Source organism: Lutra lutra, chromosome 6 (assembly GCF_902655055.1).
Source record: "Lutra lutra chromosome 6, mLutLut1.2, whole genome shotgun sequence".
In the NCBI taxonomy this organism is placed as follows: domain Eukaryota; kingdom Metazoa; phylum Chordata; class Mammalia; order Carnivora; family Mustelidae; genus Lutra; species Lutra lutra.
The window spans coordinates 87417857-87445211 of NC_062283.1; the positions used below are offsets into that span (position 1 = coordinate 87417857).

The window sequence follows — 27355 nt, forward strand, 5'->3', positions numbered from 1 at the left end:
CAAACATGGCAACTGTATGGTATTCCCATCACAAAAGCTTTCTAAACACTTTTGGGATTTCTCTACTGCCTTGAACAGATGGCCTGTGACCTGTAGTAACTTTGTTCAGATCCAGGGCCTACAGAACCCAGGCTCGTGTCCAGTCACTAAATGGAGTCCCACAGGGCCAGGTCCTTACCAGCTTCCCCAGCCTCATGTCTCTCACTTGTTAGTTCTGATTATCTGGACCCCATCCCCTTCTAGCCATTCCTAACTTCCTTCATTTACTCAGCCACCTTTAGGTTTTTGTGCCCATAGTTTATTACCCAGAATAAATACCCTTCTAGCTTATCTTGTGTCTTCAACTCCCACTGAGGACTAGTTCAATGTTAGTTTTTCTCTTCCTTATCCAATCAGAATACATCATTCAGGAACTCTTCCGCACCCATCAAGATGTGGCCAGTGTAGCTGAGCACCTAAACCTCCTTCTCAAAACCACTTGTGCTCCTCCCCTTCCTCAACACCAAGTAAAAGGGTGCGTCAGGCACAGTCAGTCAGTCTCTGGGCACCAAATGGTCTATAGGAACCTCCTAGAGTCAAAGTATCCACTACACAAAAAGTCTGCTTAATCCTCTTTAATTAGGACTTTAAACACACAAGAATTATCTGAGAATAATATAATCAAAATAGAAATAGTTTCTACTGAATTTAATAAATAAATTCAGCATTAAACAGCCAAATACAGATAATTATGTCTGCTGCACTGGGAAGCACTCAGTGAAGGTTTGCTGAATGAATATTTTGAATGAAATATTCAATGAAAGTGAGACTTTAAACCTTGACGTCCTTCCCTTAGAGCAACTGGAGATAATTGTCTTGGAAGGATTAGTCCAGTTTTCAACCTGCTCTTTGCCCTCTGATTTCCCATTCATTCATTAAACAAATATTTGTTGGTCACCCCCATCTAACAGGTACTGCAGGTGTCTGTCCCTTTATGCGTGCTTCAGGTGCCTTGAGGCTACCCAGGGCAATGACTCAATGTCCAAATTAAGGGGGTAACATGGAGTAACACTGGATGGCAGCTGGAAAAGCCATGGTTTTCATGGCTTCTCTGCTTACAAATAATTGTATATTCTTGAAAGTAATAATAATTTATTGGGTACTTACTTTTGCCAGGCACTATTCTAGTTGGTTTACGTATGTCAATTCTCATGTGATCCTCAAGATGAACCCATGGTGTAGGCAGTAGTAATATCTACGTTTGACACATGAGGAAATTGAGGCAAAGAAGTACTGAGTAACTTGTCCAGGGTCATGCATCTGGTAAATGTTGGAGTCTTGCTCTGAACTCAAGAGTTCATATTCTGATCATCATAAGACCTTGAAAGGGAAAGTCACCTAACTTCATTGGTCTTGTTTGTTTGCTACACCTAGAAAGTGACTGGTTGGCCACAGTGCTTTCCCAGATCCCTACCAGTGTAGCAGTGCATGTTTCTGGTATTGGAGCTGCCCTGCCCAAGCTACAGAGCCATGACTTTTCCTGCCTTTTTTCAGATCTGCCCCTCACATGAGACTCTGTTTCCTCTCTCATCTAATGCTTTCTCAAAATCTGCTACTCTGCCCAGCCTGGCCTTACCACTTCAAACTTGCCCTGCCAACTTCTGTTCTCAAGACAACTCTGGCTTTGCAGGCTACTCTCTAAGGGGCGAGTGCTCTCCATCATGGGAGGAGACAATTTTTCCCCTCACAAAATCCTATGACTTACACAGTAGAGCTGTGTTTTCTTCCCTTTTATACAACCCCATGAAATGGCCCTCTCCACCTTCCACCTCCTTCCTTCCACAAACAACGTACACATCAGGCCCCATTACAGGTTTCAGAGTACATAAAATGCTTTCACACATATTACCTTAATTATTTCAGTAAAGGAGTGACCATTGTCACTCCTTCTCCTCTACAAAGAGGTTCAGAAAGATAAGTAGTATTTCCAAGATCACACAGCTAAGGAGGGATAAATTTGGGATTTGGATCCAGATGCTCTAATTTCTTTCCACTATGAACAGCAATGCTGTTCTCTTTCTATACTGCTTGCTGCTTTCTCTGACACAGAATATATATGGACTTCACCCTTAAAAACTCACTATGTAAAAATTAAATATTTATGCCTTCACAGAAGTTAACTGTAGCTACTTATGAACACCTATGACTCCAAGAAAAAAACAAAAGATGAAATTGTGTTGCAAAATTCTGACATAATTTTTGCTGTCTTTATAAGTGTTTGTGGCATAGGTTTTTGTGTCTGATATAGGGGAATTCTAGAACCCATTCCAAAATTATTCCCAAACTGCCTTGGACCCAGATATCCACTTAGTTGCTATGGCTGGGTGCATTTGAGAGATATCCTCGTTACATTCCACAAGCCATCAGCCTTTGCAGGTACAGATTCTGCTAAAATTGTGCTGGACCAAAAGCTATAGCCATTGTTTTATGCAATGAAAAATGTGATATTCAATGTGCATTTCGATATGTGCAATGGAACTCAAGCATAAAAGTGCATGGAGAAATTCTGCAAATACTGGAGAGCACAACACAACACAGAACAACTCTGAACCTGTGCATCCTTTGACCCCAGGATCTCCTTAAGTGGGGGTCCAACCCGACATTAGATGGACAACCTTTCTAGTGCCCTCTACTGTCCGTGGCTGAGATGACAGAAAACACAGTTCTGCATTCTGGATGTTTGCTTAATAAAAACAACAAAAAATTACTCTTGGGCAGAAACCAGGTTTTCCAAGTTTTGGTTCATAATAAGTAGTTTTTAAACATTTAAAAATAGGGGTGTGTAATAAAATGCTGAGAGACTCTCTGGAGATTGCTGCTGCTGGCACTTCTCTAATAGAAAGCATACGCCATTGAGCTAACATTTTGTTCTTTGACTGAAGGAGAAAACAAAGCTGTTAAAAGCTTGGTAGGCTCATTTTCCAATAGCAATAGCATTAATATCTTTCAAGTCACTCCTAACCGTAGCTAATTAGAGGTTTATGAGGGATGGCCCTGCCTGAGGGGTCACCTCAGGTTATGTAACCCACATATTTGCTGTTGACTATTGGCAACAATGGATTCATTAAAAGAGTTTCTGCTCAGCTCGAGGTGATTATCTTTTTTTCCTTTTGCTGATGTGTCTCGTATTTTGACTGGCTGAAGTTGGATTGGACAATGAGGCCCCAATTCAAAGACAGTGCCGGGTTGTTGCTGGAGATCTGCACTGACAGATTGTTGAAAACTTATTAGTCTGACGTTTTAACAGCCTGCAATGGGATGGAAATCTGCTCTTTCACTGGAAAAACTTAGAAAGGAAAACATGAGCTTAAGCTGAAATCAGCCCCAGTTCCAAATTTGCCATCCTCTGACACCAGAAAGCCAAGGGCTGCCATAGTGTTTAGAGATTAAGGCCTGGCTATGCCACCCACACGGTAGATGGAACTTGTGCCACCGTAAAGTAGGAGACCTTGGAAACTCACCCTGTGCAAGCAAGGGAAATTGTGATGTCCTCAACTCTAGGTGCTAATGGCTTCACCAGTAGCGACAGTTGGCCTTACATGAGGTTTTGACTGAATGGTTAGGGACTGTTCTTTTGGCTGTAGTCATTCTGTGTAATAAATCAAGAAAAAAGAATAAGAAACAACGCAGGCTTGGTACCCTCTTGGAAATAGGAAGGGACAAAAGATTGTAATCAATAGTATCGGTGAGAGATATCTGGGACCACCATATTGTAATTATGTTACAATGCTAAAAGAATTTTTTAAGCATCTGATTCTTCAAAAGCCAACTCAGCCTCTCTAAGCAAGCTCAGAATTTTTATAATCCCTGTTGGCCCATACTTACCTCCTGTCCGCCTGTGACTACCACTTTGATTAAGCCCTGACCTGACCTGACCCACCAGTTTTGCTCTCCTCATGGGCAGCTACTGGAAGGGTCCCAGCAGGGTGTCAGGACTTTGCACGAGCAGCTGCCTCTGTCCTCTCCTTTGCCAGCCAACTCTTCCTACCAGACCTGTCTCGTTTTGGAAGGATTCTATGTTAGCCCCAGGCAGCACTAGGGAGCCCACCACTGAGGGTGCCCATGGTCTCCTATGTTCTGGTTTCAGACTGATGTATAAACTTCCTGAGGAAGTTGATTTTTGATTTTATATTTACCTTCATGGTACCACACCTACACAGAGAGTATGCACTCAAAAATGATGTCTTTTTGAATATTCAGGCATGCATTCATTCATTCATTCATTCACTCATTTGATAGACAACGGGGTTCCAAGCTTCCACGCCCTTGTTAGACTTTGGGAGTTCAGTTTCTTAACAGAAGCTATCTTTTTATGATCTATAGACCTAGACCATTTTCTCTCTAGGCTTGTATTCTGGAGTCTGGTTTTGATTAGTAACATTCTGTTTATTGTTGGGGGAAAATGTGAAATGGGAAGTGACCCAGATATTATGAAATGCCTTTTCAATGTTGGGTTTCCCCCTTCGTCACCACACATAGCTCCCCATCGTGTGGCTGCATCTAACAGCAACACTTACTGGTGTGTGTATACATAAGAGTCCAGAAAAAAAATTCCTTTCATCCTACCCCAGATAATCTCAAATTCCAAGTATGTCCCACAGAATTGCATTAAAGAAATATTCATTCATTCATTTAATTAACATCAGGAGTGCCCATCATGCACCAGTCATCATGCTAGACACTTAGAGGTTCAGAGGCTAACAAATAAAACAGATGCGTCAGCATACAGGCATTTGCCTTGATTACTGAAAGCCTCACTAGAGAAATTCTTAGATGGCAAATTTGCAGAATCAGAGCACTCAGAGATGGGGTGAGGGTGAGGTGAAGTCAGGCTGTGCTGAGGCTTGCCTACTCCCTGCTGGCTCTCTTGCTCCTGACACAGATGAAAGGTGCTTCGTTGACCACCAGAAAGCAAACATGGTTAACACTTCTTCAGCTCAGGAAACTCAGTTTTGATCCCCCCCCTCCCCAGAATAGGTCTATTCATATGCTGGAGCTCTTCATGTTGTTTTGTTTTGTTTTGTTTAATGCTCTATCAAGCACAGTCATGGGCATGTTGGGTTTTTCTGCATTTCTGCAGTATCCAGCATTCATTTACTAGCTCCATGGATATCAAAAGGCAATCAAGCCAATAGCTTTCTAATCTTTGAATCATTACCATGATGGTGTACTCTTGAAGTTAACAATTCCAGTGATGCCCCTTGCTTCTCCACGCTCCCAGTTGTAGCCCACCATCAGTTCCCCTTATGAGCCAATTCTGCATTATCGAGACTCATTTCTAGATGCCCAGCATATAGCCTTCAGTGAGCTTCTGAGCACCTAATTTCATGTATTAAATGTCTTTCTACTTAAAAAAAAAAAAAATAGCTGCAACGATGGGAAGAAAATAATCAAAGAAGCACAGCCTTTTAATTATTTGCTGATAGCATTTAACATTACCTACTTGCAGAAAACAGATATTGCCTCGGCTGGCAAACCACCCCAAACAACGAGGATTTCTGTTTTGGGTTTTGTTTGCTAATGTTTCCTCCCATCCGAAGATATTAAGACACCTTCCCTATAAAGATCAGTTGCTGGTGGCCTGCTGAGAGACTCATATATTCAAATGATAGGCAATATCCAGAAAAATACAAAGAGTATGAAGTCTTATTTGAAGCAGGAAAAATAGAAACTGATTTAAGAATGACAGAAGTGCTGCCAGTTGAATAATGTATGAACTTTTCACTATCTTTAATGTTTTTTATTTCTTTTTTAAGTGTTTTTTATTTCTTTTGAGTATGTTAGTTGCTATTATCATTATTTAAATATTTTCATTTCAGATAATAAATTTCCCTTAAGAAAAAGAGTTTTTGAATACTTTAGTGTGATTTGTAAAAATCATGCCTAATATCAATTTTTCATAACTAATTTTATTATGAAAGTAATGAAAAAATATAGTTCACATAAGCAAAATATTTTTTTTGCACATTTTGGAGAAACATGATTTAACTAATGGAAAATATTTTTAATTTAAAATATTAAGATGTAGTATTTTATATATTTATATTATATAGATAATGTAGATCATCCATGTTTGTCTTCCTGACTAAAAGGCAAATTTTAGATATAATATAGAAATTTTTTAATATATAGGAATTAGCAACCAAATTGTGAACTATTCTGACTTTTTAAATTAGAAATATTCATTTTTAATCCTCATAATAATGAGACTTAAAACTTAATGAATAAATTAGATTTATTCATTTATATTTTTGTAATACAATCTCATCTACAGTACTTTAAATTAGTACATTCTTATTCACAATGAATTAAAACTAAACATAATGATACTAAGATGTAGACAAGATTGCCTTGTTTTACAAATGAGAATGCAAGTTTGACAAAATTAAATAAATCCTCCATAATAATATAGTTGGTAAGTGATGGCAACAACAGGATTTGAACTTAGATCAATCTAGTACAAAGCCTATGCTCTGATAGATTAAAACCGAGGCAAATAGCCAGTGGCTGAGTGAGGGGAGGGGATGTCAATGGACATGGTCTACTAGACCAAGACAGAGAGGGGTCCAACAATAGTCCAACAACATTAAAGAATCTCTGTATGCCCATCAACCGTCAGGTAAGCTGTCAGCTTTCATTCTGTCCCTCACTGTAGCGGAGTATTCTGTAGTGAGTGGTACTCTCTTGGCCTCAATTTTCTATTCTCTTAAAAGAGTATAACAAAAGGATAGGATGAGAGATGTGCAGCACTTAGAACAATGCTTACTTAGCCCAGAGTATGGGCTAAATGGATGTCAGCTAGTTCACAAATCTTTTTTTAAGGGCCTGGTAAGTATAAGGCATCAGGAATTTTTTTTATTTTATTTTATTTATTTATTTGAAAGAGAGAGAGAGAGAGTGCACAGAGGGAGAATGAGAGGGAGAAGCAGATCCCTGCTGAGCAGGGAGCCTGATGCAGGGCTTGATCTAGGACCTTGAGGTCATGACCTGAGCAGAAGGCAGATGCTTAACCAACTGAGCCACCCAGGGTGCCCACAGGAAACAAGACTGTAATAAGGAGGCACGTTGGGAACACTAACAATGAAAGTGGTTTGAATCTTCATGTCTTTGAGGGCAACAAGCATTCAAACAGGAGTTCATGTGCAGCATATCCTCTGTGCTTTAGAAGAACATATGCCAAGAGGATTTCTGTTGCCAGCAGGGCTCCAGCTCCTTGGATGGAGATTTTGATAATTATGCCCTATTATTTGGGGTAGTGTTGGCTGGGAGAGATGGACAGAACAAGAAGAGTTGATATTAGGATATCAGGCCAAAAAAAAACCAAAAAAAACAAAGATGGAGATCCTGTGGAGAAATGGGATCTTGAGAAGGTAGAAGCCTGGCATCAGAACCAGGTCAAAGTCAGGATCATGCAGCAGCAAGAAGCTTAGTTGGGAAGTCCCAGCATTCATGATCAGGTAGAGCCATAAGGAGACAGCTGCAGCACCTGAGAACCCAGCAGGGCATGAGATCTTGCCCCATGGAAGATCCTGCCGTTTTCTGAGACTCAGACTCTGTGGCTTAGCCCAATTAATCTCTTAAACTGGGTCATCGTCCTAGGTTGCACAGCAAGCATGAGTGTGGCAGCCAAGGCCCTGTGACCATTGGCATCAATGAGAAAAAGCACTGGAAAGAATCTGGTTTCTTTCAAGTCCTGAGAATAATCAGATCCCCTCCTGGGCATTGCTTTAAAATCTGTTACCACCATTAGGTAACTTTATGAAGCAGAGCAATTAAAGAAGTAGTCAGAGGTGTCTCAGCCATTCCCCAGAAAGCCAGGGAGATGGTCATCAGAAGAGCCATCACACCTGCTCCTGCTGCTCAGTCACTAGCTGTGTGGTCAGTGAGCCCAGGCGGGCCATGACTGTTAAGGAATGCATGTTTCAGGACTTATAGAAACTTGTTCTGGATTTGTTTATGTCTAGGAAAGACAGCAAGACCCCCATGGCACCAGTCACACCCACACCCATCCCCACCTGCCTCTTTAGGGGCATATATAAGATTGCCTTTGAGTTTGGATGGCCATAGGAAGTCATGCGACCTCCACCAACCATTTACTTCCATCCCCTGTAGTGAAAGAATGGAAGCTCTTCAATCCCAGCACATGTGCGGGCTTGGCCATTAACAAAGGGTGAAGGAGCACTCCAGAGTTGTTTCCTTCTAGGACCCAGGATATGGATTGATAGGGCTCCTTAGCACTTTGGTTTTTGCCAAGAAGTTGAGAACATTTTTAGAAACCTCTGCTCTTTCCTTTAAAAATAATTATTAACTCTTTCAGGTCATAAAAGTACCCCTTGAAAAAGCAGGTAATGCGGAAATGCATCCTAGCAATTTGAATGGGTTTAACCTTCGCCAAAACACAAACAAAACAGGAACAGATGGTTGGATCAGACTCCATGGGTTGTTAATCCTCACATTTGCTCTCTGATATGACTTTGTGGCGTATACCAGCATCCCCATGTTACTTCCAAAGAAATGAAGCGTGGAGAGATTAAATAGCGTGATAAATATCACATGATATTTAGGTCAGCAGAGTAGCCAGGAAAAAAAGCTCATGTTACAGACTCTCCGTCTAATATTCACTGCCCTCTTGCAACGTTCAGGCACATCCAACCTCCCTGCTCTGCCACTCCATTCTCTTGATTCACCAGAGCAACTGGCTTCCTTCCCTGAGCCAAATGTCCATCTCTCTGATGTAGGTCACCCCAGAAAATTAATTAGTTTGAACGTATGTGATCGAGTTGTCAATTCCCCTCTCAACCTGCTCTCCTTAGTACCACAGGATTTCATAATTATGAACCCTGATTTTGAGGTTCCTTATTCATTGCCTATTTTTATGCTTTTTCTGTAAATTAATATGTCTACAAATAATATGTACTACTTTTAGATATCTTCAACTTCATATAAATTGGAGACAGTTTTTATATGTTTTATATGATTTGAAAATTTTATGTTTGCATGATTTGAATGCTATATAGTTCACATGATTGGAACATTATCCTTATATAACTTTATTATTATACATTTACATGTACATGTCACACATATATAATTTATGTTTTTAAAATACAATTAATCCCCCCAAATAAAATATACATAACCCTAGTTCATTCATTTTAACTACTGTGTAGTATTCCAATGTATGAAAAATATATTTATCTGCTTTGTAGCTGGACGTTAAAGTTGTTTAAGTAAATTTCTCCAGTCATTGGTCTAGAAGATGACTTGCTATGTCATTGGATATGCACATTTCAACTTTACTATATTTTGCCAATTTTTCTCCAAAGTAGTTCTATCATTTTACATTCCAAACCCCAGTATGTGAGAGTACCCTTTCCCTACATTCTTGGTAACAATTGTTCTTACCAGACCCCTAAGTTTTGCCACACAGATGAATTCAAAATAGTCCTCATTTTATCTTTAATTTGCTGGTTCTTGGTTATTAGTGTGGTTGAATTTATTTTCAGTGTTTATTGACCATTTGGATCCCCCCTTCCATGCATTGCTTGTATCTTCATCCATTTTTCTATTGGATTATGTGCTGTCTTCTTCTCAATTTTAGAGGATTTATTTACATATTCAGGTACTAACCATTTTTCAGTCATATACATAAATGTAGTCCATTCTTAATAGCTGATGGTTATCTTCAGAGTTCACCTTGCACAAAACTTTTAATAAGCAAGTTGAAACTAAGATATAGATAAGAAAGTTGCTATTTCCATGAGTCTGTAGGTTCAGGAAGAGCATCACGAGGGCCACTTTTTCATCATTTCCTTATTTGTTTCCTTCAGGTTCAGAGAGTTCAGTATAGGCCACTTAGTTGTGCCTACAATATCTGTGTTTGATTGCAGAGTGGGTAGTTTAGAATAATTTCAGTCTGAATAAGGACCAATTTTGAGAGTGATTAACCTCAGAGTATTAGATCTAAAGATTACATGTTTTCCACTGAAATAGAAAACATTAGACACCTAATTCATCTCTGGCCACAACTCCTCAGAAGAGCACACAAAATCAGCCCCGGGCAGAGTCATGAGGCATGAAGAAACAATTTATCCCAACTTACCTCCTAAACATTTACTACCAGGAAATTCTCTGCTCGTGACACAAATCCCTTGACTTAATTAACCAAGCAAAACATGAAAAGTAGAGTGAAGTTATGGTGATGTCCAGTTATGAAGACACGTTGCCTTGGGAACACTGATATAAGATCTTAAAATAATTATGGCTTTCCTTCTCTTTCAGAGGTGTGGCGAAATCTTGTTTGAAAACCCTGATCAGAATGTCAAATGTGTTTGCATGCTAGGTAAGAAGGCTTCTCATTTTTGATATATTAAGTATGTTGATGTCACGTGGACTTCCTGTTGTTCCGTAGCCTTACTGACAGTCTCTTGTCACATATTACAGAGGCCTATGGGTTTTTTAATAGGTGTATAGATAGGGATAGTACATTTATATGTGGAACACTTGATGATAAAAAGGTTTAGATTTTATTAACTGTCAATAAGTCAAGAACCATGCTTCTTAGTCTGTCAGAATTACTCTTGGATCGTCAGCATAACATAGAATTGGGTGACCTGTATTGAGGCAAATGTGATGAAAAATAAGAATCACACTGTTGGGGCGCCTGGGTGGCTCAGTGGGTTAAGCCTCTGCCTTTGGCTCAGGTCATGATCTCAGGGTCCTGGAATTGAGCCCCACATCGGGCTCTTTGCTTGGCAGGGAGCCTGGTTCCCCTCTCTCTCTGCCTGCCTCTCTGCCTACTTGTGATCTCTATCGATCAAACAAATAAATAAAATCTTAAAAAAAAAAAAAGAAAAAGAATCACACTGTAATTCCTAAACCAGAAATGGTAAGTAAGTAAACTATTAAGAATTTATATCACAGCACAAAGCTCTTACTAGAGCCTGGGAGAAATATACATATGAACTAATTTAAAGTTAGCACAATTACTGGCATTACCTTTGTAACAGAATTGCAACATTGTAATGAAAAATCCTTTGTTCTTGTGGGATGATCTATCATCAACACCTTTTACAAACCTTTAAATATATAATATTCAGTTAAGAGATGAAGTTGATAAGCTAGTAAAGAGAATGTAAGAGATGTACTTCACCTCCAACTGAGAAACTGTCCAAATCATAACATAAATGTTTTTAAACTGTAAAGTTTTAGGTATAGTATTTAAACTTATTTAAATCACTAAGCTATGTCTATTAAGCTTTTGGTTAATTATTCAAATAAAATAAAACAGTAGCTTGGATAAAGAAAAATAATCCCTAAATTTGACTCCGAAAAATCTTACCGTTGTCCATTCCAATCTTGAAAAATACTCATTAGCAAAGAACAAAAGGATTCCTTCTAGCTCTTCCATTTTCTCTGGCAAGCTCATGGGTTGACAGCCTAGGTTATTATTGAGTTGACTCAAAAACAGCAAGATAGAGGCATGGGATGGTCTTGGTAATGTGTAATCTAAGATAATCAGATAATAATAACCAAAGATTGCTCATGGCTTGAAAAATGACCAAAAACATAAAAACCAAAAACTAACAAAAACAGATACCATATTTCCCAACCTCTTGATCCTCCTCATTTTTTTGTACTAGTGTCTTAAACCTTTGTTACAATTCTTATATGTTTTCATTTTAGTTAAGATGGTGGCTATATCCCCTGTTAAATGAGTATTTTATTGGAAATGCATAACAAGAAACATAGCATAGCATCCATACAGCCATTTCAAATATACTGTATTCCTTATTAGATAGATAGATAGATAGATAGATAGATAGACAGACAGACATTATAAGCAGAAAAAAATTCCTTTGTCCAGCCGTTATATCCCAATGTTGGATTTGGGAAAACATTCCACCATCACATCAAATCTATTCATCAATTAACCCATTTAATTTTTACAATAATAGGATGAAGCTGGTGCTATTATTATCTTCATTTTATAGATAATAAAATTGAAGTAAATTATCAAATAGGGTACCTTAATACTATTAAAATATTATATGATTATAGCTTCCACCTAATCTAGTAATTTCAATCAATTTTTTTAACCCATAATCATTTTAAGCACATGAGCATCATCTATTTTGCCTGAATTCTCCTTTGTCCTGGTTTCCCTGTGAGTTACTTGTTTAGTTTATAGCAAGGACAGAGACAGCAGCAGACTGTCTACTACTGCTTATAGATTTCTCTTCCCTAAAGTAAGGCCAGTCATCTTCCCATCTCTCCTAGATTATATGGCATGGTTTGTATAGCTGCCGGAACACATTCCTGGCCACGAAATGCATCCACAGTGAATCTGCCTGATTATACAATATTCAAAAACTAGAAATATACTTTATTAACCAGTTCCATATGACTATTACTGTCATAACAATTATAATTAATTGAGCACTTAAATATATGACAGGTGGCGTCTATCCTAAACACCTACATAATTAGATCATTTATTCTAAGCAAATTAAGGCACAATATCTCTTCCAAAATATGAATAGTCTTGGTAACAGCAGTATATTATTAAGCCTGCAGATTTCATTAGGTTATTAGATTTCTATTTTCTTAGTGATGTAGAACTAAATAATAAAAAGTCATTGTGAGAATGGAAGGTTTTTTTTGTGAGAATGGAAGTTGTGAGAATGGAAGTTAGTTTGAGGACACAGGAAAAGTAAAGATGGAATAGGAAGAACATTCATGCATTTTACCTTTAAAATGGATGGTAGATGGTTATGTGGTGTCAAAAATAATACCATGCCTACAAAGCTTGATATATTCACGTAGTGAAAATTGTGCCCTCAAGGAACTTACATCTAAGAAGGCTTAGACTTTTTCCTACTTATCTTTTTAAGAGGATTGTTACAAAATTTAACTGAAACATTTGCAAAGTTCTTTGAAATCTTAGATGAAGGAGAGTACAAAATGAAATTATTAAATTATTATGGGTATCAATACACATGGATAACCCACCATTAACAGGTTGTACCCCTGGTGTACCTAGGTGTACCCGGGGGCCATCATTTCACAGCAATATGGTGCAAGATAATAAGAGAAGAAGTGAAGTCAAATGGTTTATTCCCTTAAAATAAGAGAAAATCAAGTTATGAACATGTGACTCACTGTAAATGAGAGCATATCTTATATTTCATCAAGAAAGGGCATTTATACTCACACAGCAACAAAATACCTCTTCACCATTATCTGAAGTATTTGTTGCTTCCTTTGGGAGGAAACTGTGATCATGCACTTATGACTTCCTAAAGCATTTCTTGAGAAAACTTTGTCTCTTCAACAGTAAAAGATAGACTCTGATATTTTAAGGGACTATTAAGTTTTCTAAGTGTTGCCAGTCATGAGCATCATTTGTATTTTTGCAGGTAATGTTACCACATTTTTATTAATAAATCAGAATTTCCAAACAAGAAAACCAAACCAAACATTTCCAAACCTTGATTTCCAGTCTTTATGCCACCTCAGAACTGAGATCACTAAGAGAGACCAACCAGAGACATCCATGGTTTTAAATTGTGAAGTTTGGGGCTCACTGTAACCCCCAAGAGTTCGGTCTTTTCCCACTTACATGCCACAGTGCTCTGGTTCCACACAGTGGAGACAGAATATGGAAGAGGGTCACTAGCCAGGGACACCGTTTGCCGTTTCCGTCTCTCCCGCTGGTGTGTCCCCAGATCATTATGAAAAATACTTCGAGTGTATGTGTTAAGCTGTGTAGTTCATAACTTTCAGATGTAAGCCATGCTCACCAAAGTTGTGCTTCTGACTCATTACATTCAATGAGATCTAAGTGTAGAATTCACCTTGAGTTACTCTGAAACACGAATTCAATGCAGTTTTAAGTGGGAGCAAGGACTGTCTTGTATAGGTCTTACAGAGAATCATTTCTGGGTTCAGGAGAATGGTTCGTGTTGGATATGAAGGTAAATAAAGATGTCCTGCAGGGCTGGCTACACTGAGTATTGAGTATTCGTTCCCTCAGAGAGGGCAAACATGGACAATTGAGTTAAGCATCAAATTGTAACAAATGTTCCTTTCTTCTTCCCTTTATCCTTAAGACATATGTTTAAAATTCCTACCTCCCAACTCCGTCCTTTTAAAAATTTAGTCATAAGATTTCTCTTAACTGACCTCAGAAACTCATATAACTATATCAAAGGGTATATAGCAAGACCTGTGTCTTACTTAGGTATAATGAACTGATACCAAAGGAAAGAGGAAATGGAAGAGAAATTAGCTCTTATTGCACAAGTAATGTATGAAGTATGATGAATTACAAGGGATTTTACTTTTTAAATATAATGAATCAAACTGATTCACAAAAAGTCAAGCGTATTTTTTAAAATTACATAAAGTGAGCAATGTTGATTCCCTTCTTAGTCTACTTGCTGACCTCACTCTGTGAAATGATAAATTTTGGAAAAGAAACTTTTAAAAAAGAACTCCCGAACAGACTTGATGCCTCTTATAACTGCTTCTTTCTCCTTATTCTTAGAGGGAGATTCTCTTAAATAGTAAGCTTTAATTTGCAGTCATTTGGGGAGGAAGGCTGTTTTAATTATTTTATTTGAGTACGACTGACACACAATGTTACAGTAACTTCAGATGAACAACACAATGATTCAGCTTCTCTGTATATTATGTTGTGCTCACCACAAGTGTAGCTACCATCTGTCATCATACAACATTATTACAATATCATTGACTGTGTTCCCTAGGCTGCCTTTTATTCCTGTGAATCCATTCCATAACTGGATGCCTTTGTCTCCCACCCCCCTTCACCCATTTTGTCCATCCCTCCACCCCCTGCCTCTGGCAACCATCAGTTTATAAGTCTGATTCGGCTTTTTGTTTGTCTGTTTATTCATTTATTTTGTTTTTTTAGATTCCACATTTGAGTGAAATCATATGGTATTTGTCTTTCTCAGTCAGATTTATTTCCTTTAGCGTGATACCCTTTAGGTCCAGCCATGTTGTTGCAAATGGCACAAATTTATTCTTTTTTTTTTTCCCCTTTGGCTAAGTAATATTCCATTGTGTATGTATATACCACGTCTTCCTTATCCATTCCACTATGGATGAACACTTAGGTTGCTTCCATATCTTGGCTATTGTAAATAACACTACAATAAACACAGGGGTGCATATATCTCTTTGAATTATTGTTTTTGTTTTCTTTGAGTAAATACCCAGTAGTGGGATTATTGGATCATGTGGTATTTCTATTTTTAATTTTTTGAGAAAAATTCCTACTGTTTTCCAGAGTGGCTGCACCAGTTTGCATCCCCACCAATAGTATACAAGAGTTCCTTTTTCCCCACATCCTCATCAACACTTGTTATTTCTTATCTTTTTTGTTTTTAGCTATTCTGACAGGTGTAAAGTGATATCTCATTGTGGTTTTGATTTGCATTTCCTTTAATCCGTAACTTATGGTATTTTGTTGGCTCAATTTCTCCGACCTCTATCAAGGTTTAATTTTACAGTTTGAAATTTTCAGTGATGCTGCTTTTATTTCATGCGTGATGTTTTCATGCTAATTGGTGTCTTATCATATCAACATAAAATAGGCAGTTTTTTAGCACCATGGCTTAGAAGAGGGTGTTCATATTGTCAGGCTTTTGGTTGAAGTTCATTATAAATCAGTTAAAATGGTTACCAGTTTCAAAGCAAAAAAATAACACAAAACCAGTGTTTTACTCTCATATAACATAAGCAAAGAGAGACTTGTTTTCTAGCCCCACTGCTGAAAAATTAACTGTGTACTCATAGAATATGTTTTGTCTTTTAGGCTTTAATTTATAGTTTTTCTGCAAAGTGGAAATAGAAACATCTGTTCTTTCTAGCCGAGGGGTTATTCTGGTGATAGAATAAAATGTTCTATGAGGAGACATTGCTTGCTGTTAATGTCCTAAATATCATTTATGCATCAATAAATTGGTAAATAAATAATAAACAATTGAACACAAACAAATTAATGATAATCAAAATAACCACTTATTTCTTGATGACATTAATAGTGTTTAGAAAAGCAACTGAAAAGTGAAACATTATGTAAATGTGAGAACACTTTAAAAGTATCTACATTCTTCAAAATTGTATGGTAGCTCGAAGTCATTCATTCAATATTCATTCAACAGATATACACTGAATACCTATTATATGCAAGGTATTGTACTGGACCCTAGGAATGCATAGCCAATGGGACGTGTGTCTTGCCCTTGGAGGGTTTACCTCCAGGAAGCATTTCAAGCCCTGAACCCCCAAATCTGCAGCACCAGCTTGAAAGAACACATATACAAAAAAATAATAATAATAAAGAAGCCCAGATAAAAGAAACCTGGGAAGTAGGGGGCAGCAGGAAGTGTTTCAGGCACAGGGATGATGAAAGGATAAGTTGAAAAGGAATTGGAGGCCTGACTGTGGACAGTTTGACTGCTGTCATTAGCTCTAAAAAGAGCAGAAGTATCAGATAAGAGAGAGTTCTGGTCTTTTCTTTAGAAAGTTTTTTTTTTTTTTTTTTTAGTTCTAGAATTTTATAGATTACTCTATAAACTAGTTTCTACTGGGCAGTTGTTAAGTATAGCCATTCACCAGATACTCGTGAAATTAAATAATTTTAACTCAACATAATATTTGGACCTCATCACCTGAATTCTAGGTTTGATTTTTTTTAATATGTTCATTTAATCTTTTCCTTTGATGCTAAATATCATAGTATTTCATTTAAGAAGTAAAACAGTACTGTCATCTTTTATACTAGAGAAAATTGATATTTTTATGTTTTGGAACTTTGACATCTAATAAAATGGGGAGTTTTTTGATATTAATATTTTGCTTTTTTTCCACTGGCATCAGGATATGATTTTTGTATATAGACAATTTTGACGTTCATAAATCTTTTTGGCAAAATTAATACACACTCTTTCAGAGAAAAATAATATTTGATATCAAAGTGGGCCACTGTGGTATAACAGAAAGAACAGGGTATTTAAAGATTTGGTACCAGCTTAAATGCTGTGGCTATAGACAAGTCACTTAAAGTTTATGACTTCAGTTTACTCTTCCCTAAAACAGAGTCAGCCATAAGTAATAATAACTATTATTTTGTACCTTATCAGGTTTGTTGAGGATCAACTAATAAATATTAAAACATTCTATAAACTTTTAGAAGTACTAGAAATATAAGTATTATTTTTATTACATCCTAATAACTAATTTGTTCTAAGTCATTGCATTTTATTTGATATCAGCAGTACTTTTAATATGCCAACTGACAGTTTTGATATATTACAAATATTAAACTGTCTCAGTTTGGGGGAGCCTGGGTGGTTCAGTTGGTTAAGTGTGTGACTCTTGGCTTCAGCTCAGGTCATGATCTCAAGGTCATGAGGTCAAGCCCCACACGTGGCTCCACGCTCAGCACAGAGTCTGCTTGAGATTCTCTCTCCTTCTCCCACTCATGCTCTCTCTCTCAAATAAATAAATAAATCTTTAAACTATCTCAGTTTGATTCAAGTGAATAGATATTTTCAAGTGCCTATTTGCAATCTAGAAATAAGCATCTTATCCTCAGAGGTTATTATAGTAAGATTATTGTTAAGAGCTATTTTATGTGTACCTGACCTTAAAACCGAAGGTCTAGGGGCACCTGGGTGGCTCAGTGGGTTAAGCCTCTGCCTTCCGCTCAGGTCATGATCTCAGGGTCCTGGGATCCAGCCCCGCATCAGGCTCTCTGCTCAGCAGGGAACCTGCTTCCCACCCCCCACCCCCGCCGCCGCCTCTCTGCCTACTTGTGGTCTCTGTCTGTCAAATAAATAAATAAAATCTTTAAAAAAAAAACAAAAACCGAAGGTCTATGTTTAAAAACAAAAGTTTCAAGTTTCTTAACTTTGATTCATCAAGATTAAAATGCCTCAGGAATTTGAATTAACTCTAACTTGCACTGACAAAGTACTTCATTCACATCATATGAACAGATCAATTTGTTATTCCTATATGCCTGTGCATGGATGATATTCTCTACCTTTCGAAAGAGAGCAAATGGAAACCTGGATATTTCCAAGAAAAGGCAGTGGAGGCATTATCCCCATCACTTACTCAGGGTCAGCTTTGTTTTATGTTTCATTGCATTTATCACCAAATGACATATTTTACATTTGTCTGTTAATCTCTGTGCTGCAGCATTACCCCGCCAGCAAATATCGCAGCGAATACGAATATCGCAAGAGCAAGGACATAGTTTTATTCACTGCTGAGTGTCTAACAACTGGAATGGCATTTAGCTACCTAAGCCTGTAACGGGGACCCAATATTTGCTGAATGGATACCTGTCGATGCATTTGTGAGGACAGCATCACCATCTGCAGGGCATGGAGCAGGCGTATCAGACACCAGTTGGTGTAGAATTTTAAACCATCTGTTACCTCAGCCAAGGGATAGGACAGCTCCTACATGAACTAATTGGCAGTTTCCCAAGCATATTACTTTAGGTTACAGGATGATAAATACGTAGTTCTTCTCAAATAGAGAGTTAGAACCTAGCCTAAGAATCAGGTGACTAACACATATTTCTTGAGCACCACTGCATGCCCAACCATCCGCTAGGAGTATTCTGAAAGTTGATATAATGAGCAGGTAGACTCCCTATCATGACAGTTTCTTCCTCTGCGGATGAAACATTGTGTTGAGAAAACAGAAGGAGGCCCATTATTTTGTCTTCTTTATGTTTATAGGAATAGACAGAAAATTATTTTACGAGGTTTATGATTTAAAGGTTTTTTTCTACATTATCTCCCTGACTTTTAGAATTTTTATTTGGAAGTCATTATTGCCTTGCATAAGAAAAATAAGTCTCCTGGTTTCACGGTTGCTTTCTGTGGAATGCTGCAACATCTCCACAGCAACAAAACACCACGCTTCTGAATGTGGCCTGGATCCACGGCTCCGATAAGAGCTAGCTGAGAATAACAACACAAGCAAAGGGCATTCAATCAGAACTGGAGCTATCAAACCCCTAAGTGATAGAAGTGTCAGTCTTGTAGTAGTTTCATTTTCTCTCTGAAGGAAAAGACCCTTTATCTGAAGCTACACTTAAAATTTTTTTTTAATCATCAGATATTTATAGATACACATGGTGTGCCAGAGTAGGGATGAGAAGACACTGAAGTTGGTGCTGCTCTCCAGAAGCTTCCAGTCTAGTGGGGTGTGGACAGCTACACAGATAGAACAACCTAGCATGATAGAACATAAGCAGGATGGGCCTGGGTCTTGTGGAAAGAAAGAGATGCAGTAGTGTCAGAAAGGCCTCTGCAAGAGGTGATAAGGAAGTGAGTGTCAAAGAGAAGTCCTCACGGGACTGTGAGGCTGGGAAGGGGCAGCCTGCTGAAAAGGACATTAGCATTTCCAGGCAGAAGGAGCAGCAGGTGCAGGAAGCTTAATGTGACCAAATAGAGAAACTGTAAGTCATTATGCCTGAAGAATAAAATCAGAGGAAAGAAATGATAAGATAATCAAGGTGGAAAAGAAGGTGAGATTTAAAGAGCTTTATAACAGGACAAAGAACCATTTAAGGATGTTCAAGCCAAGGAATTACAGTGTAAGATACATGTTTCAGATGGATCCCCTGGTTTGCTAGAGAATGCCCTGGAGGAGGACAAGCCTGGAGAGAGAGAGGCCAGTTTAGGAAATCGCAGTAATAATTAGGTGAGAAATGATGAGTCCTGCCCAAATGGAGACAACATCAAGGAAGAGAGGAGGCACGAAATTCAGGAGACTTTGAAAGGGGATAATAGAATTTTATAATGGATTGAGTATAGGAAATGTAGTTAAATAGAGGTGCTTTTTCACCCTCTCTCAGACAACCTTCCCCAGTAGACAGTACAAGAAAAGCAGATTTGCAACTGGGAGAAATGATGAGTTAAATTGTGAACACAGCAAACCTGAGATGCTGAAGTAACTCCCAGATATAGGAGAGTCTGGAGCTCAGAACAGTGATCTCTGAGAAGGCATAGGTGACAACGTGTCCATGGTGATGTCACCAGAAGAAGGTGAAGAGGAAGATGGATGGCACCTCAGAATGCTTGGAAGAAACACACTGAAGGGTTGAGCAGGATCAAGAAGAATCTCAAGGATAAATAGGTTGAAGGTTAAGAATGAGTGGGCAAAAAGAAGAGAAACAAGAGAGAATGCTATTGTCTTAGCCATAAGGAGAGAGTTTCGAAAGGAAGATCATGATAAAATGTGAAGTACAGAAGTCGAATAAGATCAGGCTCAAAGGCATTCATTGGACTCAGCAAACTGAAAGTAGAATCAGCAAGAGCATAACTAGTAGAAGGTCAAGGGTGCAGAGGGTGGTGGTGTGGAGCCAATGAGCACAGAACCAAGGAGGGGCACTAGTCTATTGGGAAATTCGTCTGAGAAGGAAAGGCAAGAATAATGACAGCCCCTGGAAAGAGTTCTTAAAGATGGGAAAGAATTGAGAATGTTTTGATTCAGGAGAGAGGAGAAGTAGAGAAGAGAAGTAGCTGAATATTTCTGAAGAGAAAGGGAATAGCTGTGAGCTATGTCTTCCCCTTCCAACGGAGAGAAGGGGGGATGGTGCACAAGGAAGAGTAAGGATGGAGACGCACCCATCAGATGGAGATGGGCAGAAACTGAGATTTCCATATAATTGTTTCCCCTTCTGGTTAAGAACAGATGATATCCTGGAGAGAATAAGGAGAGGAGTCGAAGAAGCAAGCATGAAGAGGCAAGCATGAAGTTAATGTAGGAAAGAAAAAAGAACTGACTAGAGATAGGTCAAAGAGAACTGTGTTCTGAGGTCAAACTCTATGACCTAAAATATCAATGCCCATCTGTAAAAAAAAAAAAAAAAAATGCATAAAACACCAACAGAGTATCCAAAACACATATTTCCAAAAAGTAACTGTTGCCTATCCATGAACTCTGCCTTCCCTTTTCTCCTTAGGGGTCTTCTCCTCCAAGTGCCAGCCAAGGTAACCTGCACAGGACTGCGCTCCTTGACCCTTAGTCACAAGATCCTCCTCTCAAACTGTCAATGTTGAATTAGTTCTCCATTTTTTCATCTAGCATGCATATTCCAAGGGAGTAAGTGTTAAGCAAATCGCTCAATATTTGAAGGGATTTAGTTCTTTCAGATGTTGCTTTCATAAGACCTTAAAGTTGGGAACAGCTTTGACGGTCAAGTAGAAGGCAGTAACTTCTTCTCCCAGCCTAGTTCACCTGCCTGAACTCCAGTTCAGGGTTGATCAGGTCTCAGACTTGTGACCACACAAAATAGTATAAATGTTTAGGTCATTCCAACAAATCAAGGATTTTTCCTCTATAGCAATTGTACTGCTGAAAATGGAAACATATTCAACTTTTTAAAAATAGTGTGTTTATTTATTTGAGAGAAAGAGAGAAAGCATGAGCAGTCAAGAAAGGCGGATAGAGAGAGAGAGAGAGAAGCAGACTCCCTGCTCAGAGGGGAGCCTGATGTGGGGCTCGATCCCAGGACCCTGAGCCTGTGACCCAAGCTGACAGCAGCCCTTTAACCAATTGAGCCACCCAGGTGACCCAGAAATATATTCAATTTAAAAACAAAAAACAAAAAAATCTCTGTGACTGTGCATGTCTGTTTTCTTTACTTTCCTGCAGGGAAAGCTACTTGGGAAATTAGATTCAAATGTTAGCATCTTTGAAAGAGCAAGTTGTCAGTTAATGTATTTAACATTAGTAAATATAAACTAATATGTGTACAGGTGTCTAAGTTTCTATTTATCAAAAGCCTGATATCCCTCAACAGTTGAAATTGTAGTTTGTGTATTTATTGGCACTTCTACCAGCTATTAGTCTATTTAGCTATTAGTTTATTTAGGTAGAAAAATTTTCTTATTTTTTTTATTGAAATACAACTTAAATTCTGCGAAGTATCCAATTTTTACATGTGCAGCTCAATGAATACTTACAAAATTAATACATCTATATGAAACCACACAGATCAATATAGTTTCCCTCATGCCTCCTTCCCAACATTATTTCCCAAAGATTCCATACTGACTTACTGACTTTTATCACATCCCCTAATTTTGAAATATATAAAAATAGAATCAAAGAGCATTTTCTACTTTCTGTCTACCTTCTTTATTTATTTAAAGATTTTATTTATTTATTTGAGAGAGACAGAAAGAAAGCATAAGCAGGGGGAGGGGCGTAGGGGGAAAAGCAGGGGGAATGACTGAGGGAGAAACAGAGGAGGGAGAGGTGCAGAGGGAGAAGCAGGCTTCCCGCAGAGCAGGGAACCCTCTGTGGAGCTTGAACCCAGGACCCTGTTATCTTGACCTGAGTGAAGGCAGACGCTTAACCAATTGAGCCACTTAGGCGCCCCTATGTCTACTTTTTAAAGTCAGCATTGTCTATGAGATTCATTCATGCTGTTGCACATAACTACAGTTCATTCTTTTCTTATTTATTTTACTTTAAAGCAGATATAAGCAAATTATAGGCCATGGGCTAATCTGGACTGTCACCTGTTTTTGTGAATAAAGTTTTATTAGAACATAGTTATGCCCATTCATTTCTATATTGCCTATGGCTGTTTTCACACTGCATTGGCAGAGTTGAGTAATTGTGATAGATCATATGATCCCCCAAATCTTTCATATTAAGAAAAAGACCGTTGATCATTGTTATAGAGTATTTCTTGGTTTGTGCGTGTGTGCATGTGTGCGGGCACGTGCATTTATTTTATGTATTCTAGTGGTAATGAATATTTACCTAGCTTTGAACTGAAACACAAATAATCTCTAGTTTTGAAGTGTTAAAAATGTTACTGCTATCAACATTCTTGCATGTCTTTTTGTGTAAAATACACACATTTTCTCTTAAGTATTTACATAGAATTACAACTGTTGAGTAATAGGGTATGTATATGCTTAGCTTTAACTGATTCTACCAAATTGTTTTCCAAAGTGGCTGTACCAATTTGCCTCCCAGCATGTATGAAAGTCCAATGAATAATTTAACACTTAATAATTACCTTTGAGTAAAAGTTGGAATGTATAATTCAGCATTCAACTCCATACAAACATTTTATGCAGTAGCCTCTAATGAGACCTTGTGTCATTTACATAAACTAATCATCAGGTTGATAATGGTGTAGTAAAACACATATAATTCATTTGTTGATTAACAATGAATTACAGAGTTGGAGTTTGTTGCACAAATGAAACTAATAGTTATTTTTCCTTGAATACTTGGAAATTGCTGTCCCACAGGTGATCCTAATAAGTGTGTCTCAGGCACAGTGGAACTATAAACAGAACCCCGGTTCCTAAATAAAAACTCTTTTATGTTGAAATAATTAATTTCCATTTTTTAAATTTTTCTACAAAATACAAAATTAACCAATTTTTTTCAAGATTTTATTTATTTATTTGACAGAGAGAGTGCACTAGTTGGGGGGGCACAGAGAGAAGAAGAAGCAGACTCCCTGCTGAGCAGGGAGCCCAATGTGGGACTCAGTTCCAGGACACTGCTATCGTCACCTGAGCCGAAGGCAGATGCTTAACCAACTGAGCCACCCAGGGGGCCCAAGATTAACCAATTTTTTTTAAAGATCTGAAGTTATATGTATGAAGTTATAGTATGAAAATTATAGTGAAGACATCTAATTCTGACAAATCAATAGTCTTAGTCATTAGCAGAGTGAGTCTATAAAATCACATAGCAGAGTGTTTCTAGTCTTAACCTCATATGTGTTTTGTCGATTTTATTCACACTTGCTTTAAGAATAAAACAAAATTTTTTTATTTTCCCTCTTTACATTTTTGCCTTTTTTCTCTTAGTTTGGGTATTTCCAGGTATGCTAAAAGATCCACTTTTACCCAATATCACAACTGAGTGGAATGAGAGGATTATAGTTTCCCAGTACTCAAGAAAGTTTTTGGCTTTATTGATGGTGGGATCATGCATGATTTTTATTTCTTTCTTTTTGTTTCTTTATACATTCCAAGTGTTCAGCAATGGGTAATCATTAGTTTTATAATAAAAGAGATTTCATAATATATCATATGTTAATTTAGAAAACAGTTAATGGGACATACTGGCGTTTTGTTTAGTCCACAAATATTTACTGAGCACCTACTATGTGCCAAGAATTATGCTAAATGGTAGTTATCCAAGAGTGAAAAGAAACTGTTTCCGCCCTCAAGGAGTTTGACCTAAACATCCATTAGAAAGTGTAGGGTCGTCTGGGTAGCACAGTGGGTTAAGCAACCAACTCTTGATTTTGGCTGGGGATTGGGCTTCATGTTCAGCATGGAAGTCTGCTTGGGACTTTCTCTACCTCTGCCCTTCCCCTCAGTGCGCATACTCAGGGTCACTCTCTCTCTCTCCCAAATAAATAAATGTTTAAGAGGAAAAAAAAAATAAGAGAGATTTAGGTTGTTTTTCTGATTTCTAAGGGTACGAAGCTTGTTTCTTATGGTTTGTTTGCCTTACTAAAACCTACACCTGACAAGTGTCGAAGCTTTGAGAACTTATTCCAGTGGTGAAATGGACCTACATGGGGAGGTGTTCATAATAGGAACGGTGCCTTGGGGTAACCAGTAGTTTGGTTGCTACAACTTGGAGAGGAGTTGTGGTTTTTATTAAATTATCTCTCACAAAGTCACTTTCTCCCAAAACAAATGGACTCCCTGAGATCAGCCATTCCCTCTGCAGAGTTTCATGGAATCCTAGCAATCCTTTGCCTTGTGTCATAGCTAAAAGCCCATGAAATAGCACAGAAATTGCAAAACAATATGAAAGTCAAGTAACTGAGGTTTGTGGTTCCATGGCCAATGGAAACTCTCCAGAACAAACGTGCACAGAATCTGTTGCACCAGGGGTCGGGGAGGGCTCACTGTACAAATGCTGTGAAACGGTATGGAACAAAACCCTGTGGAACTTCCTTAGATTCTCCAAATTGTAACATGCATACACAGACGTCCTGACTCTGTCTCAAATATGCCAGGAAAATTCATAACTTTCACTAGGCAAGCAAGCAAACAGGAGACAATTGCAGTTTTCCAAGTTCAAGATCTCTATTTCTTTCCTTTTTTCTCAACAGGGACTCAAAAAGCACAAGGTTTTTGTCTAAGTGAATAAAGGTATATATGCAGTAATTGTAGACAACTAGCTATTTTCCTCTCAGAGAAGAAACAAGGAGAAATGTTTAATGGTTCTGCATGTCCTAAAGTCTGTCTCAAATATAAGAAGATCCTGCAGATGTAGAACTGTACTAAGAACTACATATATACTGTGTTTTCCCAAATATTTATGGTCATATATGTGTGTGTGTATGTATATAATTTTAGTGGTAGGGAAAAAATTAACTTTATTTGACTCATCATATTTTCTCTGTATTTTACAACTTCGTCCCATCAGCATGTATTTATAACTTTTAGAGTAGAAAAAAAAAACATAAAAAAGAAAGGACCTTTGGCTGTGGGATTGCATTGTATGACACTATAATGGTGGATATGTATCGTTATATATTTGTCCAGACTCACAGAACGTACACCAAGAGTCAACCCTGTTGTAAAGTGGAACTGTGAGTGATAATGTTGTGTCCATGTAGGTTCATCAGTTGTCACAAATGTACCACTCTGGACAGGGATGCTGATAATAGGGAGATCTGTGCACATGGAGGGGAAGAAGATATATGGGAAATCTTGGTACTTTCTGCTCAATTTTGCCGTGAACCTAAAAATGTTCTTTTTAAAAAGTCTGTTTAAAAAGGAAGAAAGAAGGAAGGGAGGAAGGAAGACAGGAGGGAGGGAAGGAGAGAGCGAGGAAGAGAGGGAATGAAGGAAGGAAGGAAGATAGACAGGAGGGAGGGAAGGAAGGAAGGAAGGTAGGAAGAAAGGAAGGAAGGGAGGGAGGGAGGAAGGACAGACTTGCTGGCGACTTTAAAAAAGGAAAAAACCTTAAAGCATGATAAAAAGTAATTGGGAAAAGCTGAAAGCAGTGTCCAGTTGTGGTCTCGTGTGCTCTGGAGAGGCTCTGAGAGGTTGTTCAGGGACAGGACCCCGATGGAGAACTTTTCTGAGAACTGAGAGACAGGCAAGTCTTTGTTCGGGCTCTATCATCTAGTTTATTGTTTTCTCACAGGAAAATTAAAATGTGTTGTGACCCCTTTAGCAATCCATCTGTTTTTCAAATAAAAAGTTTTTTTCTGAGTCTATTTTTAAAGTAAACCTTCCACTGGAAGGAAAGTCAGTTGCCTCCCTAAAATATATAGCTTGTAAATTATATCCACAACCATTGTCATTACAAACAGCAGTGTTGAACACCAAGATTTCTAATGCACAATTATAAATTAATGACAAGAGAAGGAAAATATTGTTTTGTATGCTATCTTGCTTATAATATGAGTCTGGTTAATCCAGAGCTTGTATCACCTAATATCCTATGGCTGCATGATTGGATAGTGCTGATTCATCCAACAAAAATGGGCTATTGAGTACCTACAACTGTGTACACTCTTCTAGGCAACAGAAAAGTGGCAGAGAATAAAACAACAAAAAAACCCCCACAATTCTTGTCCTCCTGGAGCTTAGATGTTAGTGGGACATGGACAGCAAGCAGCGTAAAGAAGTGATTTATAGACTACATTATTTTAAGGGTGACAATGGTAGACATGCTCCTAAGAAAGAAATAAGGCAGCAGTGCCTATAAGGAATGGAGTCATGATGGGTGGGGGAGGCGTGCAGATTTTAACCAGAACAGCCGAAGTTTTCCCTGAGAAGGTGGGCATCAGCCAAGCTCTGTAGTAGTGTCCTATGTACAGGAAAGAGGACACGCCAAAGCCCTGAAGCAGGAGTGAGCTGGCAGGACCCAAGGAACTGGGGAAGACAAGTGCTAAAGGCTTGGAATGGGGAGGGAGAGCTAAGAAATCCTGGGAGCCAGATCCCATGAGTCATTGTGCGGATTCTGGATTTATTCTGCAAGAGAAGAGGAGCCATTGGAAATTTTTGGGCATTGGTGTCATGTTTTAAAACACTGGATACATTATGTTCATTTTTCAAATTAGCAAAACAAGAAAAGAGTGCTTGCTTGCTTGCATTATAGTTTCAGAGAAGTATATTCCCATTGTCCTGAAATGGGTATTGAAAGGACGTATTTGGGGAAATAACCATAAACAGATTTAGTGCCATATGTTACAGACGGTCGAGATAAATATATGGTTAATGTTCATCTAACTTAGAAAATCATA

At 38.2% G+C, this 27355-nt stretch overlaps 1 protein-coding gene across 2 annotated transcripts in view; it reads left to right on the plus strand.

Moving 5' to 3' along the window:
- The window catches only part of PDE7B (phosphodiesterase 7B), a 324787-nt gene that overhangs the window by 97816 nt on the left and 199616 nt on the right, over window positions 1-27355 (plus strand). The window contains exon 2 of one of the 2 annotated variants that reach the window (XM_047733036.1): window positions 10321-10381. In XM_047733036.1, coding sequence (XP_047588992.1) covers window positions 10321-10381 — 61 coding nt within the window. Of the gene's footprint in view, window positions 1-10299; window positions 10382-27355 lie in introns of those variants that run through there. The other variant, XM_047733037.1, reaches the window with a different exon arrangement.